This window comes from Mycosarcoma maydis, chromosome 6, assembly GCF_000328475.2.
Source record: "Mycosarcoma maydis chromosome 6, whole genome shotgun sequence".
NCBI classification, from domain to species: domain Eukaryota; kingdom Fungi; phylum Basidiomycota; class Ustilaginomycetes; order Ustilaginales; genus Mycosarcoma; species Mycosarcoma maydis.
Window position 1 is genome coordinate 90,247 of NC_026483.1, and position 18,743 is coordinate 108,989.

The window sequence follows — 18,743 nt, forward strand, 5'->3', positions numbered from 1 at the left end:
GATCCAAGACAACCGTCAAGAGACTGTAGCGTAAGAGCGAGCGCGTAAAAGAGGATTACTGGCTAGGTAATCAGCTCAAGCTACGTGGTGACAAGCCCAGCTTCGACGAAGATGACGGCAGGGAACAAGGAGAAAGAAGGTGGTAAGACGTGAGATGTAGAGTAGTGGACATGAAGCGACTTTTCGGAAGGGTTATGGGGAACTGCGTTCACAGGTCTCCCGCCCTCTCGCAAGAGCAGCAGTCGCGATCCATGCCTAGTTCAACATTGTTTTGCAGGATCTCCCACAAGTGCAACATTCATTTTTGGCTGTAGAGGTCACAAGAAGAATGCAGTACATAATGCCCTCAGTAGAACGGCAGCTATCCAGAACTCATTTTGGAAGTCAAAGCTCGATGAAAGTAGCCGCCAAAGATTACCGGTAGCACAACAACAGCAACGCCTGTGAACTTTCACTACGACAGAATACGTTGTCACCTAAACCTTGCATCTTCACACATGTTCGCCCGCCAGGAGAAGGCCGACCGGGATACTTTCCTGCGGTTGCATGCAGGATCGAACTCCCAATTTACCGGCCGTTGTCCTTTCCGAGACTTTCACCACGACACAGGTGCATTGAAGACGTTGCTCTTACTTCATCGGCCCTTGCCTTCTCTAAACTCAGTTGTCTGCCAACCCGAGACACGAAAACAGGACGTAGCTTGAGTTACAGTAGTACATAAAGTTGAGTTAGTTGACGCCTGTGGCCAAGTCCATCATTCTCCTCTGTAAACGAGGCGGGCTTCTAGCTGATTCTTGATGATGCTCTTGAACGTCTCCTATTTGATCTTCTGTATCCTTTGGGCCCTCCTGGTGACGGTTGCTCGGGCAGCCACAAGCCTGTCAGAGGCTCCAGAAAGCGTTCGACTAGGCAGAGAAACAGTCAAGTTTCTCTGGCAAAAAGTGCAGGCTGGAACTTTCTACAAATGGCTGCCAAGCGCGTATGAACATGACGAGCCAGCCTGGTTCGACTTCATGCATACCAAAGCGGAGCCTATCATCGAATCTTACTACTCGTAAGTATTGACTCACCCTAAGCCATCGTGTCAGCCCAGCAAGTTACTGATAGATTCTTTGGATCTCGTACAGGGCGATATTCAGCACTAAGCGGTTAGTTTTGGGAAATTTTAAGATTAGGAGAGTGTTCAAAGCTTCGGGCTTAAAGCTTCGGGCTTCTAAGTTTTCAAGCTAATGTCTTTTGCTCTACAGTTCTGCCGTCAAAGCTGGACGTAAAAAGTAAGTTGCTAGATGAGCAGAGCACAGCAGGGCAGAGAGATGTACTGAACGAAGGCTCGCATATGTCACAGATTTCTCGCGCTGGTCAAGACGCAGAACTCGGCATACTACAAATTTGGTAGAACAACCGTGATGCACGATCATAAAAAGGCAGTGGCAGAGGCTCTTGTCAAAGGCTTCGCAGACCAACAGTGGTTGGAGAATAGCAGGAGAGTTACAGCCGTGGATCATGAAGTACAATCTGCGTTTCGAGCCCCAAACCGTGATTCGCCTGAACCTGCAACGAACCGAGAGGAATGGGGAAGATCTTTGAGTCTTCAAACCCAGCCGCAAATCAAGCCGGACGCCCCACCAAAGTAGCCATACACACTGTTCAACGTCTTTGTCATGTGCTCCAGTTCATGTGCCCCGGTTCCCGCCATACGGTATTCACGAATTCCCACTCTTGAACTAAATGCTCTATCTTCTAAAATATCTGCAAGAGGCAGTGTTAATATTATCCCCTCGAAACGTGGAGAAGCTTGACACATGTGTGATGTTTGCCGATGCGTGCGTATGGGTTCACCCTGACCCACCGTACGAACACGCTGACCTCTCTCACGTGAACCTATGGTCACGCCCTCTCACGTCTGTCAATGTTGTCCAATCGTCGTCGCTAACTTATGTAGCAGGCCGGAGCTAAATCAGCTCATACAGTAACTCCCACATACGCACAGAGCACATAAATAGGAGCGCGACAAACTTACAGGATGCACAGAAACAGAAATTTGCCGAGGAGAACCAAGAGGAGCGGATCCTGCAAAGGATAACGGGAGGGTACTGGGCGCGACCGAAGTTGGCTCGAAAGGCGATGTAGTGATATTCTGGTCCTAGGGCCCATGTCTGTCACAGGAAGGTAGAAGAATGCTCGATTTCAGTCTTCCGCAGAGATGTAGAGCTGTGCAATGGCTGAGACACACGCATAGGCGAGGTTGTGCTACAGCTTGTCTCAGCTCGCCAAAAGACAGAAGATCGTTGAGATGAGGCAAGAGTGGGGACAGAGTGACGAGAGCATCCGAAGGATAAGGCGGAAGTTAAATGAGCACACTAACACGTGCAGGCCGCTCACAAGCTGCGACCATCAAGATGCAAAGCGAGCCTTCGAGTCTCGATGACTCTGTTGACGCGGAAAGAGTCAAGAGGTGAAAGCTCGCGCATAGCAGCCAGCGGAGAGATGCGGTCACATTCACAAATTTTGGTATAGAATTCATAATGGTTGTCAGGCTACGACCTACCAGCAACAAAGACGAAGATCGAAAAGAGGAGGACTATCATGAAGTAATTCATGGGGTTAAAGCGACTCGAGCCTTGATTCTTCACACACTCTTGCTGTCCTTCCCTGGAATTGTTCCTGCTGGTGCTCCATTCCTATACTCGCTGCCAATCATTATCCAAATCTGTGAGTCACGTTTTGCAAGTGCTGCCTCTCCTCTCCCAGTTGGCTGATCTACGCAGAGTCAGTTGAGTGCTTTCGAACACCTATATGAGACCCGTTGTAGCCTTTTCCACCTCGATATCTGGGCACAACGGGCTATATAATCTGAGTGGAAAACTACGTCCGTCCACCCCGGTCTTTCTCACATCGTCCAGTCCACCCTTGCGGGAAAAGATTCAAAATGAGGATGACGCTAACCCAGCTGACGCTCTGCGTCTTTTCCTTGATATGGCTAACCACGGGGATGCCAGTGAACCCCATGACACCCATCGTGGCAAACAGCGAAGAGGTGGTTCGATTTCTCTGGGACGAGGTGCAGCATGGTAGGATTTATAAGACGCTTCCACCGCCCTACACAATGTACCAAGGCGACTGGAATACATTTTTGTACTCTAGAGGCCAGGACGTAGTCTACAACTTTTTCGGTCCGCGCAAAAACTACAATCGCGGTGATTTGATGCATCAGGCGCGGAGAGAGTTCATCGGGCTGGTGAAAGGCGAAGACCAATTCTCGGCAATCCTTTTTGAGGATGGACCTAACCCGCGCAAGAGGGTCAGCGAACGCCTTGTTCAGGAATTTGCGGAACGACAACAACGTCTCCGAGCCTCTTTAGCCGCACGCCGGCAGGAATGGGGTCGAGACCTCAGCCTGGGTATAGAAAGCAAGCGTCCACGCTCGTGAAAAGTGGTTGCGTTCTCTGAAGGACGACTGCGAAACCATGAGCTGGAGACAGGTCTGCAGTGAAACATATGAGTATAAGTTACTCACTCTTTGCTTTGACTTTGTCATCTGTCCCATTACCTTTTTGTAGCTCAAATTCCGGCTAGCCTAGACTGAAACTCAGGCGGCAAGATCGCGAAAATAGGGCCAGAAGATCGCAAACACCATGCTTTTGTCTCCGTATAACACTAAAGCCAAGATCCTAATATACTAGCGTTCAAGCCGACGTCTTTCGTTTTGAAAGTGAGCCAGTACAGTATTCATCGTGGAACTTGACTGTAGCAGCCGATCATGTGCAAAGTTGGCGATGCCAAGCCGGCCGAGCCTTCATTGCTGATCCGGAGATAATGTCGCCTGAGTCTCTGATGAAATCATGAATCGAGGTTGCGACCACACATCTGAATCCAATGTACACATGTTTATCGGACCATATGTTGTTGCACCAGTCGGGTTTGTGACGCCATAAGCTATCATGACTCACGTATGACCATACAGAACTTAGAACGATGGCTCGAATATTTGCCATCATCCTTTCATTTTCCCTAATAAGTGACCATTGTAGAGTCGCTTTAGAGCTGCACAGCTCCTCACGCCTGAGGCTAGCGTTCCCACGATTCATCATCGCCCTCACCATTCCATTTCTCGACTACAACATGGCTGGCTTGCTACTGAGCACATGTATCACCTTGTTGTTATTAGATGACCGGCGTTTCCTGAGAAAAGAATCAGTTTTCTTTGGCAAGGTGAATTGTTCCATGGCCTAAATGCAGGTAAAGGTCGCTCTCTGTTTCACAAGGCGGCAACGTGAACATTGCTGCTTAAGGTGCCATTGACAGTTAGGGTTATTCTGTTCGTTAAGAAGCCGGTCAAAGCCAAGCGAGTGGCCGACGCCACCTTTCCTGTCGTACGCTCTGATTTTATGGCCCCACACAGCGTCCCTCCGGTTTTCGGGTCGATATAAGGACAGACATCCCTGTGCTTCCAGGTCGACGTTTTGATACCAAGCCCGCATCCCAATCAAGACCTTGATCTACTTCCTTCCACAAATCCTGCGTGCATATCCTCAGCGGGGTTTCAAGATGCACGCCTCACGTATTTTGTCTCTCTCTGCTGTTTTGGTCTTACTACTTAGCGCCTGCAGAGCTACACTGCCAGAGATCATCCAAAACAGCGAAGCTGGCATCATATACTTATGGAAAGAAGCCGAAGCCGGCCGTTTCAGGTACAACCTGAACAGAAACTATCCTTCCTTGATGGCGTCTTGGCCAGAGTACTTAAGGCAACATGGTCGAAGTATCATCCATGCGCATTACACAAACACAGCCTGGCTTCATCCTAAGACTCGAAAGCTGCCAAGAGGCTGGTTTGCTGTAGACAAGGAAGCGTGAGTATACAAGAACTGACTTATACGTTGTTGGCAGACATTTTTGACCCTATTTTCTGTCTTCCTTTTCTTTCTCAGTCTTCTAGGACGAGCCGACGGAACTTCGCCTTACGATTACCATTTTGGTCGCTCCCGGATCATCGCTCGAGAGACTGTAAAGATGCTGGTGGAAGACTTTGCTCGCCGCAAGAAAGATGCTGACGTAGCGGTTTCGAACCAAGCCGTTCAAGAAGGAGCCGAAAGCAGCCATGGATGACTACGTTTCGTGATTTGCATCTCATTTGACCTTACTGTACGTCTCTACCGACTTGAAATGCACTCCTGCTTGATCGTTCGTTTGCTTCGCTCCACTGAGTTCCAGTTCGGTTCAACAGGTTAATGAAATGTCGCCTGCGACAACCAACTTTGTTTGAAGTCGCTTTTTACTGTATGTCCATCCCGGTCGAGAATACAAGTTTTATCGCGTCCTTTATGGTCAAACGCAAGTGTTCGCCGGCTCCGCCAGGCAGAAAAATCAGAGAAAATCACCGTGATGTATGTCGATAGCGTTTCATTTTCTGGTCCCACTCTCGACTCTTGGCTTCCGCACTGTTCTCGGAGCCTCGATTTGTTTCAATATATGAAGATTGAGCCTTTCATTTTTCATATACTGTAGGAATCTTCTTTTCAGGTCGTGTACGTCAAATCAGGCAAGGGCTAAATGAAACGCGGATGGAATGTTACCTTATAGTAGCGCGGAACCATGTTCTCTTTTCCTTTGCTCTACAGCTGGCGAAATAGGAGAGTCTGCTGATCCGCCCTTACTACCTCGGGCTTCATGTCTTTGGCGACTGTGTCAGGGGTTTCAGCTAGGCGGAGGGGGTGGTGCAGTGAGTGACGGTAAAGGGTCTCGGGCAAGCCCGAATCGAAGGGACAAGCGTCCTCCCCTTTCGCGAAGCGCGTCTATAAAAGGCGAGGACGGGTGAGATCAAAGATTCACAAAGCCTCAAGGGACCTTACGCAGTAGAAGCGGTTCGAGTGTTCTTGGGTCAACGAAAGTGCTTGAGGAACATGATTTTTCAGATATCCTTGTTCATCACCTTCATAACCTTTGCACTTGGAGGCGACGACCTGGGAAGCACTAGGCCTATCGTCAGGAAGTTTCAAGAGACCTTAGACTTATGGACTGGGCTTAAAGATAGCTGGACGTTGCCAGGATTTCATAACCCTTTCACCAACACACCGCCGACCAACGGCTGGATCAGCTACCTGGAACAGCAAGGAAGAGAGGCAATTACACGATCGTAAGTCGTTCTTTACCCTTCCTAAACGTGATGCTGGTTTCTCCCAGACAAATGTTCTGGCCGCTGATTCACCTTGAGAGTTTCTTTGTCACTCTGTTCTAGATACAACCGATTCCCATTAAGGTAAATCAGTCTTTAGACCCAGGCACGAATTAAGTTGCTAGACGTGACCAGTTGACATACCCCAAAAGACGTCTGCAAATTTGCTACAATCAACAGCGAGAAGTCAATCGAAAGCGAAGCCGATATAGAGAGGTGAGTGCCTTACAAAGTTCTTCCCAGCCCGGTGCTTCTGACTGACACTAAGCTCCACTTCTCAGACTCAGAAAGTTCGTAGATGATCCGTTGGTCGATCGAATGTTCACGGTCCGACATCCTACAGCACGAAGGGTAGCGGGCTTTCTGATCAAAGATTATGCCAACCAGCTCGAGAAAGATCCCCGCAATGTTGCTGTCTACAACGCTCTGAAGCTTTACCATGTGCAGAAGAGTCGTGCACTTGAATACTTGCCGAGTTCCACCAAGCCTAAGACGCACATTAAAACAGGAGACGCTGTTTCGGAATCTTAGACAGCTCCAACTAAGGAGTGGGGGGCTAGACCAAGCCTTGAGTCGCCCTTGAAGGGTGCTCAATTACAACCAGGCTGGATTCCGCAACCTCGATTCGTGCGTCAACCTAGGCAAATGGTATGATCCTTGTTCAGCTTCCAGTCCACCGTATGTAGGTCCAAGTGTACGACTGTTCGAAGTCGAACGATACTATACTGTTGATGGCCTAGCGGCTCAGCAGCTCAGCGGCTGCGACCACAGTGGCGTGGCATCTCAGGGCTCTAAACCTGAGCTAAGGAGGCGTTCCGTTTCATCTTCCACAGGGTAGACGCCCCAAACCAAAAGACGTAAATCGTCCCGTTCTCATCTCTGAAATAGCCATAGAATTAAGACACCTGTATCTCCACCCTAATCCCGTCGCTATCAATAGAACTGTGTCCTACCATTCGGCTTGCATCGACACACTTATGAATCTTCCAACACGTACCTGATAATTGTCGACTCATCTCTCAACATTCAAAAGCATCTGTATGGACGTCACCAACTGTATGCTGACACGCCCCAATGAAACAATAGAGATCGTCCGTTCAGACGCTTTCGACAGTGTCAACCCCAACCAGTGTCCCGTCATTGATTATCGGTCGTGACTGGAATCTTCTGGGTTGAGCTGCAAACAGGATCTGATCTAGATATGTCCTTCGAGTGGTCGAGGTTGTGTGAATGAATTATCTAAGAAGGCCAGTCTCAGCTTGAGCTGCAGTTGTTTCTCTGGCGAGCTTTCGTCCAGTCTATCAGCGAAGCGCTTGCTTCAACTTGTTCCCTTCTGTCCACGATACTGTTCAGCATCGGCCGCGTGTGTTCGGAAAACACAATCGAGGTTGCAAACACATTTGAGAACGCTTGGGCTACTTAGACCAGTTCCAAGAGGACAGAAAGCGTGTCGGAACATTTTCAGACCGAGCGCTTAGGACACTTACTGTCGAGGCGTGGCTGCAACAATCACGACTTCAAAATCAGGGCGAAACAAGTCGGCGATTCATCTAAAAGCCGAGAGTCGCAACAGTCACCAGTAGTGGGGCGTTCATACTGTACGTTGTGAAAAGTGGGTTTGCTTAACAGTTCGATCGTACTGTAAATGCCGCGGATGTGTAGCCAAGATTGGATGACAGTTGGCAACGCAGTACGACCCAGTTGATCATACAGTCAGTCCTGCATCTCAAATTTTGGTACCCTTCCCAAGCTGGACGATCAAAAGCACCGCGTGTTAGCCTGTCAACAGTAGTGTGTGCAACGATCTCCAGGTAGCTACTTCCAACCAGTCTCCCAATTGTCCGAACGACGAAGATCGCCCGTTCCACCACAGCTCCATTTGCGACCAAAGCAAATGCGCTCGAACTCCAATACTTGCAACACACGAAAACGAAGAATGCAATTGAGGTTGCAAAAATCGGCTCCCTCGATGTGTCGCTAATGTATCTAGATCCCACCGTCATCACAGTCTTGATGCTCGCTGGTGGAATGCCAGGCAGGCCGTAGCAAAGTGAGTTTTTCGTAAAATGACATCCACAGCCTCGTGGGAAACACTTGGACCGAGCCGTGCCCGACAGCACACCCGGGAAAGTGACAATCACGAATCGTGAACAGCAAACATGAAGCCTAGAGACGGCTATCGTTGGGCTCGCTAGACGCCCAGCGTGGGCTTAGTACGGTATGTTCATGCGATCGTCGTCGAGGCTGGAAAGATGGCCGATGTTGTCGGTACATCCGCCGCCAACTCGCATAGTCAGCCATGAAATGAGCTGAGACAATCCCACATCAATTGAAGAGTTGGACTCTAACAAACAGGCCAAACAGTGTGTATTGCGGTCTGTCTGTGAATGCTTATAGGGCTGAAGTCGGAGGTACGCAATGTCGACGTCCGAAAGGTGTATCAAAAGTGCTACATGATTCATTTTGCAACTGATGAGTGACTTGCAGAGTTACCGGTGGGCCTTCATGAATCGTTCGGTCTCAATGCGTCTATCGCGGGAGAGACGGCGGTCTGGATCAACATGGCGGCCAGACTTCTCCATGTGAGTCCTTATTCGTGGTAGTGCCATGATGTTTGGACCTATCGCGACCTGACTCCAAGCGTTAATGATCCAATGTCTAGCAACGCCAAGACAACTAGCATATAAGCTGGATCAAACCAGACGGAAGATCGTCCAACTCCCCAGTTTATGTCCATCCTCGTCATCAGAATTCTCCTTGTCCAAGCTACGACATCCTCCCAGCACCTCAATCGAACCTAGTCTTTACGCCAGGACAATCGTCAGCATCAAAATGACAAAGATGCTCAACCTAATCACAATTCTTGTCGGTATCACGTCGCTCGTATCGGGGGTGATGTGTGTCTTGCCCCACGTCATGCCGCACGAATTGATGCAGTACGACCACAATGCAGGAAGACTCTGGAACACTGTGACTAACATGAAAATGCTACCCGGCGTCCGACACACGCTCAACTACGAAGTCGGAGTGACTGCTCGATGGCATCATTTTCTGCAAGAACACGGAAACACGGCACTTAACAACATCCTGGCCGATCTGAATCACTATGTCCAGGAGGTTGACCGTCGGGACTACAATGTTGGTCCAAGATTCCGGAAATTCCTATCGGCCAACAGCAAGGCCCAGGTACTTCCTGTCTCGGAACGGGGTGAGCAGTACGTAGCACGGAGGCTTGTCAATGCATTCGCCGACACCTGGCAACAGCATCATGCAGCCCAGCAACAAGCTGCATGGCAAGCCGAGCTAGACGCCATCGAGCACGAGGAAAGCGGCGGCGTTATGAGCGGAAGCGAGGAAGAAGGGGATACCGCAACGGGCCCGGGACAGGTAGTTCAAGCTGAACGCTCGCAGAGAGCGGGCTCTGCGTCCGCTGGCCCTTCCCGCAGAAACCAGTCCTGATAAGACATCCCGATCCGTGGTCCACGTCAAATCCATGACCTTCGAAAGCAACAAGGTTTTCAGACAGCACACCGTGGCCCTTTTTTACTTGGCCAAGCCAATAATATCGAGGCAGTGTTTGACGATAGCGTTAGTGTTGCTAGTGTGTGATGGTATATAGGCATCGAATGGATATATGAGACAGTGTGGCCTGATGGCCAGGCACAGACCAAGATTGACGGCATCACCACTTGCGTGTGACGGTGAGATCGACGAGCAAGTTGATCAGTATGTAGATCATAAAAGCTTGTAGTAGAGCTAGAAAGAAGCGCGGGCCTGCTCTTCGAATTGGTGCAGCGGGTACGGACACGGGCGCGGGTAAAAGCGGCTGATTAGGCGGCGATGGGAGGACATGCCAATGAGGCGCCGGAACGATCACGATGCGCGCTGTTCCGTTTGGCGTATATGGCGAGCAGCCATAGGACCGTTGGGAGGGAGCAAAACCGGGTTCGGGTTGAGTCTGCTGAGCACTTGGAGTCGCGTTGGAGGATGGACCTGCGGCTGCTACACCACCACCTGCGCCTTCTTGGAGCGCTGTCTCGTAAGATGGGACCGGTTCGTCTGTGTATGGATGCATAGCGCTGTCAAAGCTAGACGGCTTGGCTTCCGATGACTTGGTACCCTGATTTGGATTCGGCGTCATGATTCAGAGCGAACCGTGAATGTTGCGAAAGATGGTGGCACGTTGACATCCTACAAGCTGAGCTGGAAATTGAAAACAAGCTCAGTCGTGAGTTGGAGCTAGTTGGAGCTTTACCGCTTTGCCGACGTCGAAATGCAGGGTTCTGAAGCTGTGCATTCGTGATTCACTCTTCACGATTCACACTCTTCTTTACGCTTCATTCACGATTCACAAATTCGTGATTCGTGATTCACGATTTGTGATTTCCATCTGCATGCTGTGTTTCGAAATCTTCACGCTTCAATCGTGAATTACCAATCGTGAACGACGCCGAAATACAGAAGTCTAACATAGGGATTCGCCACGCACGACCCACGTGATGCATATGTCGGTTCAAAGTCGTGAGTCTCGTGAGTTGCACGTCCACGGATACGTTCGGCGGCTGTTCCATTCCAGATGACGAATCACGACTCCCATCATGTCGCCCGTGACCGTGGCACGATGGATATGTGATCCCTTGTCCAAAAAACTGCAGCACCTAGGATTCCCGCGTGGTCCCCCACCGCAGTACTGACTAGGCGACACGCTGCTTAAACTGCGCAGATCGGACGGGATGCGGTGCTTTCAGCGTTCTATGACCGCAGATGTCTAGTCAAAATGGTGGCGCAGTCTTGTAGAGCAGTTCCTGATATCGTTTGTCGAGAAGCTCAAGCCTTCATACGTGTTTGTAATTGTTTGAGTCACTAAGTCACTAGGTTTCACAAACGTCCGAGAAGTTGAAAGTTGAACGTATTTGACATTGCCAAAGTGACACAATGAGAATTGCAATCAACAGGAAAGATTCGGGACAGAGTCGAGGCCAAGGTTGGGACGTAACGGAAGATATGTGCGGGAAAAGCGAAGCCCGGATGGCCACAGGTGACGAGACCAGCAAGCATTATAATTCCCGGGTATGATTCATCTTGGCACCTTGTCATGGCAGCATGGCCGTCGCCAGATCCAAGCACGCAAACGCTCGGATCGACAGGAGCGCATGAGCCTTGGTAATACAGGTGCCGGAATAGTTTCTTTAGTAGGTTGAAGAAAAGAAGAAAGGAGGTAGGCTCATCAACTCGTTCGTTTTCTCTCCTCTTCAAAATTTGCCCTGCCTTTCTCGTCTCAGCACGTGACGCCTCCAAATCAGCATGAAGGTAAGTACGTTCACGCTCAAGCCTCTCGTAAAGAAATTCTCGTTTTGCAACAACTTACCCGATTGCTGCATGTCTCAGAAGCACACTTGTGACTCAGGCTGCTACTTCCCTTTGTTGCTTCCACTTCGCAGACTTCATTTCTCGTCGCGCATCCTGCTCTTCGCCTGGTTCCTTCTTTCCTCTCCTGGACTGAGGGAAGGTAATAGTATGTTGCCGGTCGTTTACACGCTTTGTTCGGGCTCTTCCGAACATAGCTAACAGCTGTCTGTTGGCTAATCAACCGACAGGCTAAAACACCAAGAATCCGTTATTCCTCCCGTGCGGATTAACTCGGCCGGTGGGATCGGAACATCCGCCCCTTGCTCGAGACTCTTGATCATGACATTGGCAGCACAATCCTTGTTTCGCCTTCTTCATCAACGTTGGAACCCCTCTTCTCCCCCTTATAACGTGGCTGACCATGCCTACCTACGCCGACCTCTGGAATGAGCAGCAACGCGTTTTGGGACAGTTGGGTCCTTCGAATCCCGTGCGCCTCACGATCAGCAAGGGGGAGTATGTCCATGACCCTCAAACAGGCCGTTTCCGATACGACGAGCATTGGGAGGAGGAACATCTGATGGAGGATGAGGAATGTGCTAATGGTCATCACCTGACCGCTTCTCCGGCTCATGATGGCGGAGGAAACAGTCGCGAGTCATCACCTTTATCAATGGCTGCGCTTCAACCAATCGCTTTGCAGGGTTGTCCTCTCATCTCAGCGCAGCAGCCCTCATTGTGGGTTCTCGACACAAATACACTCATGTCGTGCCTCGAACTGCTCAAAGCCCTCTTTGCTTCACTCTTAACACGCAACGTAGCCTTTGCAGCGGCGACAAAGCAGCAATATGCTTCCTCGTCGGCTCTTCCGACGACGCCATCTTCCATCAAGCTGGTGCTACCTTATATCGTGGTTTCCGAACTAGACGGCCTCAAGGTCACTAGCCGCAAGGATGATTCGGGTCGACCGGTCGCATCAAAGGCACGAGAAGCGAATCACTGGCTGCTATCCGCCCTGCAAAAACAGAAGCGCGTTTCCATCAACGAATTAAGCGCGAATCTCTCCCAAGATCTTTGGCCTCTCTTTGTCCAACCATCAACGCACTACAACCACTCAAAACGATCAAGACGCCATGGTTCTCATTCGGATCTTTTGGAGCCAGACGACGAGATCATTCAATTTTGCGTTGAGCTGAAGAAGCAGACAGCTTCGCACGTCAGATTCTGTTCTGACGACATCAATGCTCGCACCAAGGCAGAAACTGATGGCGTCGATTCGTTAGGCATGCGCGAGCTGGCAAACGCACTTAAACACAGCTTCAAGGATGTGCAGAGCAGCGAAAAAAGATGGATCCTAGTAGCAGATGCGCTGATCGAACAGTGGGAGTATCAGATTGCACCTGCTGGTCCCTCCACGCAGCAAGACCCTCAACTTGATCAAGGTATCGAGGATGGAAGCGACCAGACGGCGCTTCAACCGTTCGATCAGCAGTCATTCAAAATGAAGCAAGGGTATGAACTCGATTTGCACAGCTCCGTACACAAAACGGCCTCTTTCACCAACAATGAAACCATGGAAGTCGACATGGAAACAGAAGCGCAACAGCAACAGCCAAAGATAGACCCCTTTCCCGTTCCACTCACATCGCCCAATTTTTGTCCCTCGCCTAATCGCATCCCGCTATCAACCCAGGGTCGCAGCACAAACGACAGCATACACAGTCCTAGCAACTTGCGCACAACTGCAAGCGCAAGCTCCGCCCGTTTCTCAAGAGACCTAACTCCTGCAGCTCAGGCAACACCGCAAACTCCCATATCACCACCAGGTGAATCTGAAGCTCTGAATCCTCAGGTTGATTGGCAGGATCTAATACAACAGTATCGAAATGCTTCGCGAACGGCCAGCAAGCAGCGCAATGGCAAATGGTAGCTCATAGCATGTTCTAGCCATTCTCCCCTCAGTCTATGTCCCTTCTTTCACATGTTCCTAGCCGTCGCATTTGATATCCAACAATGACATTCTCGCACCATAACTGACGGCTGCTGTCCTGATGAGATCTCCTCTATGATCAGCCCGACTCACACGCATGGTTGATGGCGTTTTGTCTTTGGGTTGGCACTGGTGCACGATACGCCTTTACTTTCCAACATCCAAGGCAATACAGTCTGGCTGGACAAATATTCGGAACTCGGGAAAAATTGACAGCTGTACGAGTTGCGAGTTGAGCTGCTCACAGACCTCCGATTTGGCCACTTCACCAACTCCTCGACTTTCGCTTCTTTAGGTCTCGCCGGATCATCATTACTGCTGTTTGTGCTGCAGCACACCCCTTTTAGCACTCACTGCTCCTGTGTTTACGAGACACTCAGCTAGATAGGCCCACCGGTGCTTTCATCCATCCGCCACCGTATCTAACACCGCGCTCTCATTTCCCACTTTTCTTAGACGCTTCTACACCCACTCATCCCACCTGCCGACGTATATCAACAATTACCATGGCTCGACAGCCAGCTAAGCGTCGTAAAGTATCTACGCAGCACTTGGATGTCGAAGGTGACGAGGACTGGCAGAGCGATGAGCTTTCTTCTCTCGGCGGCTCCGAGGAGTCTCAATCCAGTTCTGACTCGGAATCCGATTCCAGCTCAAATTACAGCTCAGATGAAGACGACGAACACGATGTGAACACCTTGTTGAAAGGTCCCTCAAAGTCCAAAAGCAAAGCAGTAGTTAAACCAACTTCATTCACCAGCCCAGCCGTGGAGAAGGTCGACCCAGCTGCAGGACCAAGCGAAGGCCTTAGACGCAAACGTGGTCGGCCAAAGAAGGAGCCCGTTCCAAAAGTGCCCAAGAAGCGAGGTCGACCGCGCAAATATGCACCAGGCGAAAAACGCCCCCGCGCGTCAAGGCGCAAGTTCAATGAAGACGGTTCACCAAAGAAACGTGGACGACCAAAGAAGGTGATTGACCCGGACGCTGTCATGAATAAGGTCCCTAAACGAAGAGGAAGACCGCCAAAGCTGCGTGAGCCAGGCGAAGAGGACAAAAAGAGTGGCAAGCGCAGAAAGAGACGCGAGTTTGATCTGCTGGCAGGACTCGACTTGGAATTTGATGACCACGATGGTGTGGCCATCGTTGATGGAGGAGGGGCCGACGACGATGACGACTGGCTAGACGAGACCGACTCGCCGAGAAAGCAGGACGACATCCTTGCTAGGCTAAGAAGGAGGATCCTGTTCCGACAACAAGACGCCGAGCTGGCTGACTTTGTTGAAAATGTTGACACTGACAGGAATGCGGAGGTATCGGCCTTCAAGACTGAAGGCAATGATGGTGTTGAAGAGAGGCTCGACCAAGGTCCTCGACCTGGTCTTCCTTTGCACAAACCTGCCATCACCTCTGACATTCCATCTTCCGAGAAGCGCAAAGAGCGTCAGCCGTTTGACGCTCAAATCAGCGATGGAATGTCTGCTTTGGCGGAAGCAGCTGCTTCCGCTGCTGCCGAGACCGAAGATCTAGCTAAGCAGCAAAGACCAAAGGGTCGACCGCCTGGATCAAAAAATCGACGACCCGACTGGGAGAACAACCCCCTTTTTGCCGCTACACGAAGTCACACCACCGCAGGCCGCTCCAACCTCAACAGCGTCGACCAGAGAACTTCTCTATCACTATATGGCGCGCCCTCTCCCACGGCCAGAGACATCAATAGTACTACCAATGGTTCGAACCTTGTGAAACCCACATCTTCCGACGCGTACTTCCTTTTCAACACATCGAAGCGAGCTCGTGGCTTAGCAGGCATGGGTATTGGAACCTCTTCCTCACTCATCTCTTCCAAACTTCCGGCCTTGGACGCACGAAATCTCGAGCGTGTCATCACCGAAAATACGCGGAGCGGCGCATCCATCTCCGACGTTGCCACAAGCATGTATTGTCATCTTTTTCCCGTCTACTTAGCCCAACTTCTCGCCGGATACTCGATCATATTTCACGGTGTAGGAAGCAAGACAAAGCTGCTAGCAGAGCTTGTAGACAAACGGATCGATTCCGAAGGCGATGCGGTCGGTGTGGTGGCTCAAGGCGCTATGAAAGGATTCAAGGTGGAAGACATGCTGACCGAGATCGAGAGGGCGGCGGGATTGGGGTCAATGACGTTGTCGGCCGATGCAGCGACAAGATTGGGGGAAGATCATGGACAGGCGGGGTTGGTGGTATCAACACTTACAGCAGCGAGAGCCGAAAGAATCGTGCGACGCTTCTCTAGGGATGACCTTGTGGGCCCGTCGAAGCTATTCTTGATCCTTGAGACTTTTGATGCGCCGGGTATGCAGTCGCTGCGATTCAAGAGCGTCCTTGAAACGCTGGCAAAGTCAAACAATATTCACATCATGGCTACGACCGAGCACGTCAATTCTGGCTTTATCGCATCCACCACAGGACAGCAAGTATCATCGCCTCCAACCGCTTCGAAAAGATCGGTGGTTGACCGGGATCGAGAAGCCACTAAGAGGACGAGCGGCCGACTACGTTGGATCTGGCAAAACATGTCGACCTTCACACCTAGCTTGGACGAGATGCTCATCATGCGTTCAAACCCAGCCTTCGCATCGTGGATGCCAATTCTCCCACCGTGTCTCGACCTTATGGGCTCCGCCGCCTCACTGACCTCTCGGCACATGCAACCTGTTGGCACCTCTTCATCCGGATCTGCACTCAATGGCGCTGATGGTTCGGGTAACGTAGCGTTCTACAACGGTCTCCAGGTATCTGACACCTTCCGTACCGTTTCAGAAACATCGGCCATTTCCATTCTCAAGTCGGTGACCACAAAAGCAAGAGCGCTATTCAACATGTTGGCGAAACAGTCGCTTGTGGGAAGTGACACTGGTGACACCAAAGGCGCAGGCGTTGGTGGTGTCGACTACGCGGATCTATTGAATCGAGCCAAAAGGTCGTTCTTGGTGTCAAACGAGTCGGATTTCAAGTCTCTTCTGATCGAGTTCAAGGATCATCATCTGTGCCATATCAGCAAGCAGGGTATCGTCTCGATCGGGTTGGCGGATGCAAAGGTGTTGCAGGCCGTGTTGGATAAGTTAAAGTCAATCTGATGAAGGATTCTCATCACACCAATAGGGGAGTAAACGATCGCGGATATGCGGATATGCTTCTAAAATGTTTGCTTTGCTTTGTGAGGCGGTCGTGCGATCGCGGCGAGCCTAGATTGAGAGCCAGAGTTCGCAAACAGGGTTCATCTGCCTGTATTCTTGATTGGCAGCGATGGGTATATAGATACTGAGTTGCAAGACGTCGCAATGGGTACATCCGCTCTGTCGACAAAATTTTGTGATCCTGCTTCGTCATGTTCCTTACTCATTGACCTTTCTTCGCCTCAAGACTGCTGTTCTCGGTCCTGACTTGAGCAGGTACGATGTCAGAGTCGTCCTCCAAGAAAGCCGCCACAACGTACGCAGCCAGCACCAAATTCGCCACTAACGCCGCCAGGCCGCCTGCATATGTAGCATTCCCTGTCCATAATAAACAGCAAGTATAGTAGATGTCAACAGCGGTGTTTTGAGAGCGTCGGTTCATCGGTGCACTTACCAGAAAGATACCTGTCCTTGGCAAAGTAGTAGGCCGAGATGGGAGCTGCAAAGAGAGCGACACTGAAGAAGGCAAGCTTGTAGTAGACGCCGCGAGCTGGATCTCTGCCCCTGGGAGCTACGCGAGACGGTGTCACATCCAGGCTTGACATGGTTATGTTGGATGTGGATGACAGACGACCAAGTATCAAAGACGCGACAAGAAGAAGGGACAAGAAGAAGGGACGGTGTTAGTGTCGAATACCGCACAGGCGTGGCAAAACACGAGACGCGGTTCAGCTCGACTCGGAACTCGGCCATAGACGGATTCAGAAATCACGAATGTGGAGTCGAAACTTCTGGCTACAAACGACATCTTCTTCCTCTTGACGCTTCCTTTTCCACCACAAACACCAGAGATGCCAGAAAAGGTTCTAATCGTGGGACCTGTCCAAGGTCGACTGACCGAACTGATTTCCAAGGTCTCTGCCATCCAATCGAAGCACGGTCCGTTTGCCGCACTTTTTGTACTTGGCGATCTTTTCCATCCGTATCCTGCTGAAATAGGGCTGCAGCAACAAAATGATCTACTTCAAGGCAAACTTCGACTTCCGATTCCGACATACTTCTACCAAGGCTCCTTCCTTCCCTCACCGCCTCTCGTGGAAAAGATTGTAGCAGCGTCCAAACAGGCCAGCAAGGACGTACCTCATGGTCTTGCCAAGCTGGCCGAAAACCTGTTCTGGGCAAAAGGAAAGAGCGGAGTCTTTACTTTGCCGACAGGCTTCAGAGTAGCATTCGTTGGAGGAGTGTGGCATCCTAGCAAGTTTGCGCAGGACATTGAAAAGGAGTCTGGGCAATTTGATCCCGAGGCATGGCACGAATCGGACCTCCAACGAACACGAGACGAACAAACGGCACACATTACACCAGCGACGATCCATCGTCTTCTCGCGCACCCTTCCTTCCGCTTGCCCTCGACCTCAATCCCAACCTCAATGCGCTCGAATCATGGTGCGGCAAAGCCGGGAACACTCGCAGCAGCACGCGCTTCAGCTTCGGCGGATCAGGCTCGAGTTGCAGCGCAAACCGCAGCGCTGGACATGCTGACATCCAGACCACCAATCGATATCATGCTCACAAACTGCTGGCCGACAGGTATCACGCTTTTCTCCATACCTTCTACATCCTCGGATCCAACGGGCGGACTACCAGACCCGACAGCAAGAATGTGGGGCTCGCCAGCCATCGCGCGTCTTGCATCTCACGCCTGCCCACGTTACCACTTCTCTCTCGCACCGTCCACCTCAGAAGGAGAAAGCGATGTGATTTTGCCCGTTGGTATCGCGCAAGAAACGCTCGACATGGGCGCGTTTTGGGAACGCGCACCCTATGTCACCAATCTATCTTCTTATCTTTCAGCTGTACAGCAACAGCAGCTTCAGTCCACACCCCAGGGTAGAAGGCAAGCCGAGAGGTTGAAAGCGATCACTCGATTTGTGTCGCTGGCCAAATTTGCGAACGAAAAGAAGAAAGAGGTGGTTTTCTGGCTCGGTAATTCACACCCTGCGGATCACACCAGCAGCAGCCACAACAGGCATTGCCCGACAAATGCACGCAGACACCCTACTCTGTACCCTCA

At 50.8% G+C, this 18,743-nt stretch overlaps 10 protein-coding genes and 1 non-coding gene across 11 annotated transcripts in view; 8 read left to right on the forward strand and 3 right to left on the reverse strand.

Annotated features, from left to right (window-relative positions):
- Positions 1 to 797: 797 nt before the first annotated feature.
- Positions 798 to 1,634, forward strand: UMAG_11416 (uncharacterized protein; the record flags this gene model as incomplete). Its single annotated transcript, XM_011390918.1, has 4 exons — positions 798 to 1,054; positions 1,128 to 1,148; positions 1,248 to 1,274; positions 1,346 to 1,634. The coding sequence occupies 4 exons, from the start codon at positions 798 to 800 to the stop codon at positions 1,632 to 1,634; spliced, it is 594 nt and encodes a 197-aa protein (XP_011389220.1).
- A 1,295-nt stretch (positions 1,635 to 2,929) lies between these two features.
- UMAG_02537 (uncharacterized protein) lies at positions 2,930 to 3,430 on the forward strand (the record flags this gene model as incomplete). Its single annotated transcript, XM_011390646.1, has 1 exon — positions 2,930 to 3,430. The coding sequence occupies one exon, from the start codon at positions 2,930 to 2,932 to the stop codon at positions 3,428 to 3,430; it is 501 nt and encodes a 166-aa protein (XP_011388948.1).
- Positions 3,431 to 4,548: 1,118 nt separating this feature from the next.
- On the forward strand, positions 4,549 to 5,109 carry UMAG_02538 (uncharacterized protein; the record flags this gene model as incomplete). The annotated part of the gene is made up of 2 exons (XM_011390647.1): positions 4,549 to 4,853; positions 4,932 to 5,109. 2 exons carry the CDS (start codon positions 4,549 to 4,551, stop codon positions 5,107 to 5,109), a joined length of 483 nt encoding a protein of 160 aa, XP_011388949.1.
- A 794-nt stretch (positions 5,110 to 5,903) lies between these two features.
- Positions 5,904 to 6,706, forward strand: UMAG_11417 (uncharacterized protein; the record flags this gene model as incomplete). Its single annotated transcript, XM_011390919.1, has 4 exons — positions 5,904 to 6,136; positions 6,239 to 6,259; positions 6,356 to 6,391; positions 6,457 to 6,706. 4 exons carry the CDS (start codon positions 5,904 to 5,906, stop codon positions 6,704 to 6,706), a joined length of 540 nt encoding a protein of 179 aa, XP_011389221.1.
- Positions 6,707 to 9,007: 2,301 nt separating this feature from the next.
- Positions 9,008 to 9,634, forward strand: UMAG_02540 (uncharacterized protein; the record flags this gene model as incomplete). Its single annotated transcript, XM_011390648.1, has 1 exon — positions 9,008 to 9,634. The coding sequence occupies one exon, from the start codon at positions 9,008 to 9,010 to the stop codon at positions 9,632 to 9,634; it is 627 nt and encodes a 208-aa protein (XP_011388950.1).
- A 223-nt stretch (positions 9,635 to 9,857) lies between these two features.
- UMAG_02541 (uncharacterized protein) lies at positions 9,858 to 10,316 on the reverse strand (the record flags this gene model as incomplete). The annotated part of the gene is made up of 1 exon (XM_011390649.1): positions 9,858 to 10,316. One exon carries the CDS (start codon positions 10,314 to 10,316, stop codon positions 9,858 to 9,860), a length of 459 nt encoding a protein of 152 aa, XP_011388951.1.
- A 505-nt stretch (positions 10,317 to 10,821) lies between these two features.
- On the reverse strand, positions 10,822 to 10,937 carry UMAG_16217. The gene has a single exon (XR_897732.1). It is a non-coding gene; the product is annotated as a 5S ribosomal RNA (ribosomal RNA).
- A 1,008-nt stretch (positions 10,938 to 11,945) lies between these two features.
- Positions 11,946 to 13,454, forward strand: UMAG_02542 (uncharacterized protein; the record flags this gene model as incomplete). Its single annotated transcript, XM_011390650.1, has 1 exon — positions 11,946 to 13,454. One exon carries the CDS (start codon positions 11,946 to 11,948, stop codon positions 13,452 to 13,454), a length of 1,509 nt encoding a protein of 502 aa, XP_011388952.1.
- Positions 13,455 to 14,020: 566 nt separating this feature from the next.
- UMAG_02543 (uncharacterized protein) lies at positions 14,021 to 16,630 on the forward strand (the record flags this gene model as incomplete). The annotated part of the gene is made up of 1 exon (XM_011390651.1): positions 14,021 to 16,630. The coding sequence occupies one exon, from the start codon at positions 14,021 to 14,023 to the stop codon at positions 16,628 to 16,630; it is 2,610 nt and encodes an 869-aa protein (XP_011388953.1).
- Positions 16,631 to 16,892: 262 nt separating this feature from the next.
- On the reverse strand, positions 16,893 to 17,274 carry UMAG_11418 (uncharacterized protein; the record flags this gene model as incomplete). Its single annotated transcript, XM_011390920.1, has 2 exons — positions 16,893 to 17,047; positions 17,124 to 17,274. 2 exons carry the CDS (start codon positions 17,272 to 17,274, stop codon positions 16,893 to 16,895), a joined length of 306 nt encoding a protein of 101 aa, XP_011389222.1.
- A 246-nt stretch (positions 17,275 to 17,520) lies between these two features.
- Positions 17,521 to 18,743, forward strand: part of UMAG_15046 (uncharacterized protein) — a gene marked incomplete at both ends in the record, with an annotated part of 2,489 nt that continues 1,266 nt past the window's right edge. The window contains one exon of the mRNA XM_011390954.1: positions 17,521 to 18,741. Coding sequence (XP_011389256.1) covers positions 17,521 to 18,741 — 1,221 coding nt within the window. The remainder of the gene's footprint in view (positions 18,742 to 18,743) is intronic.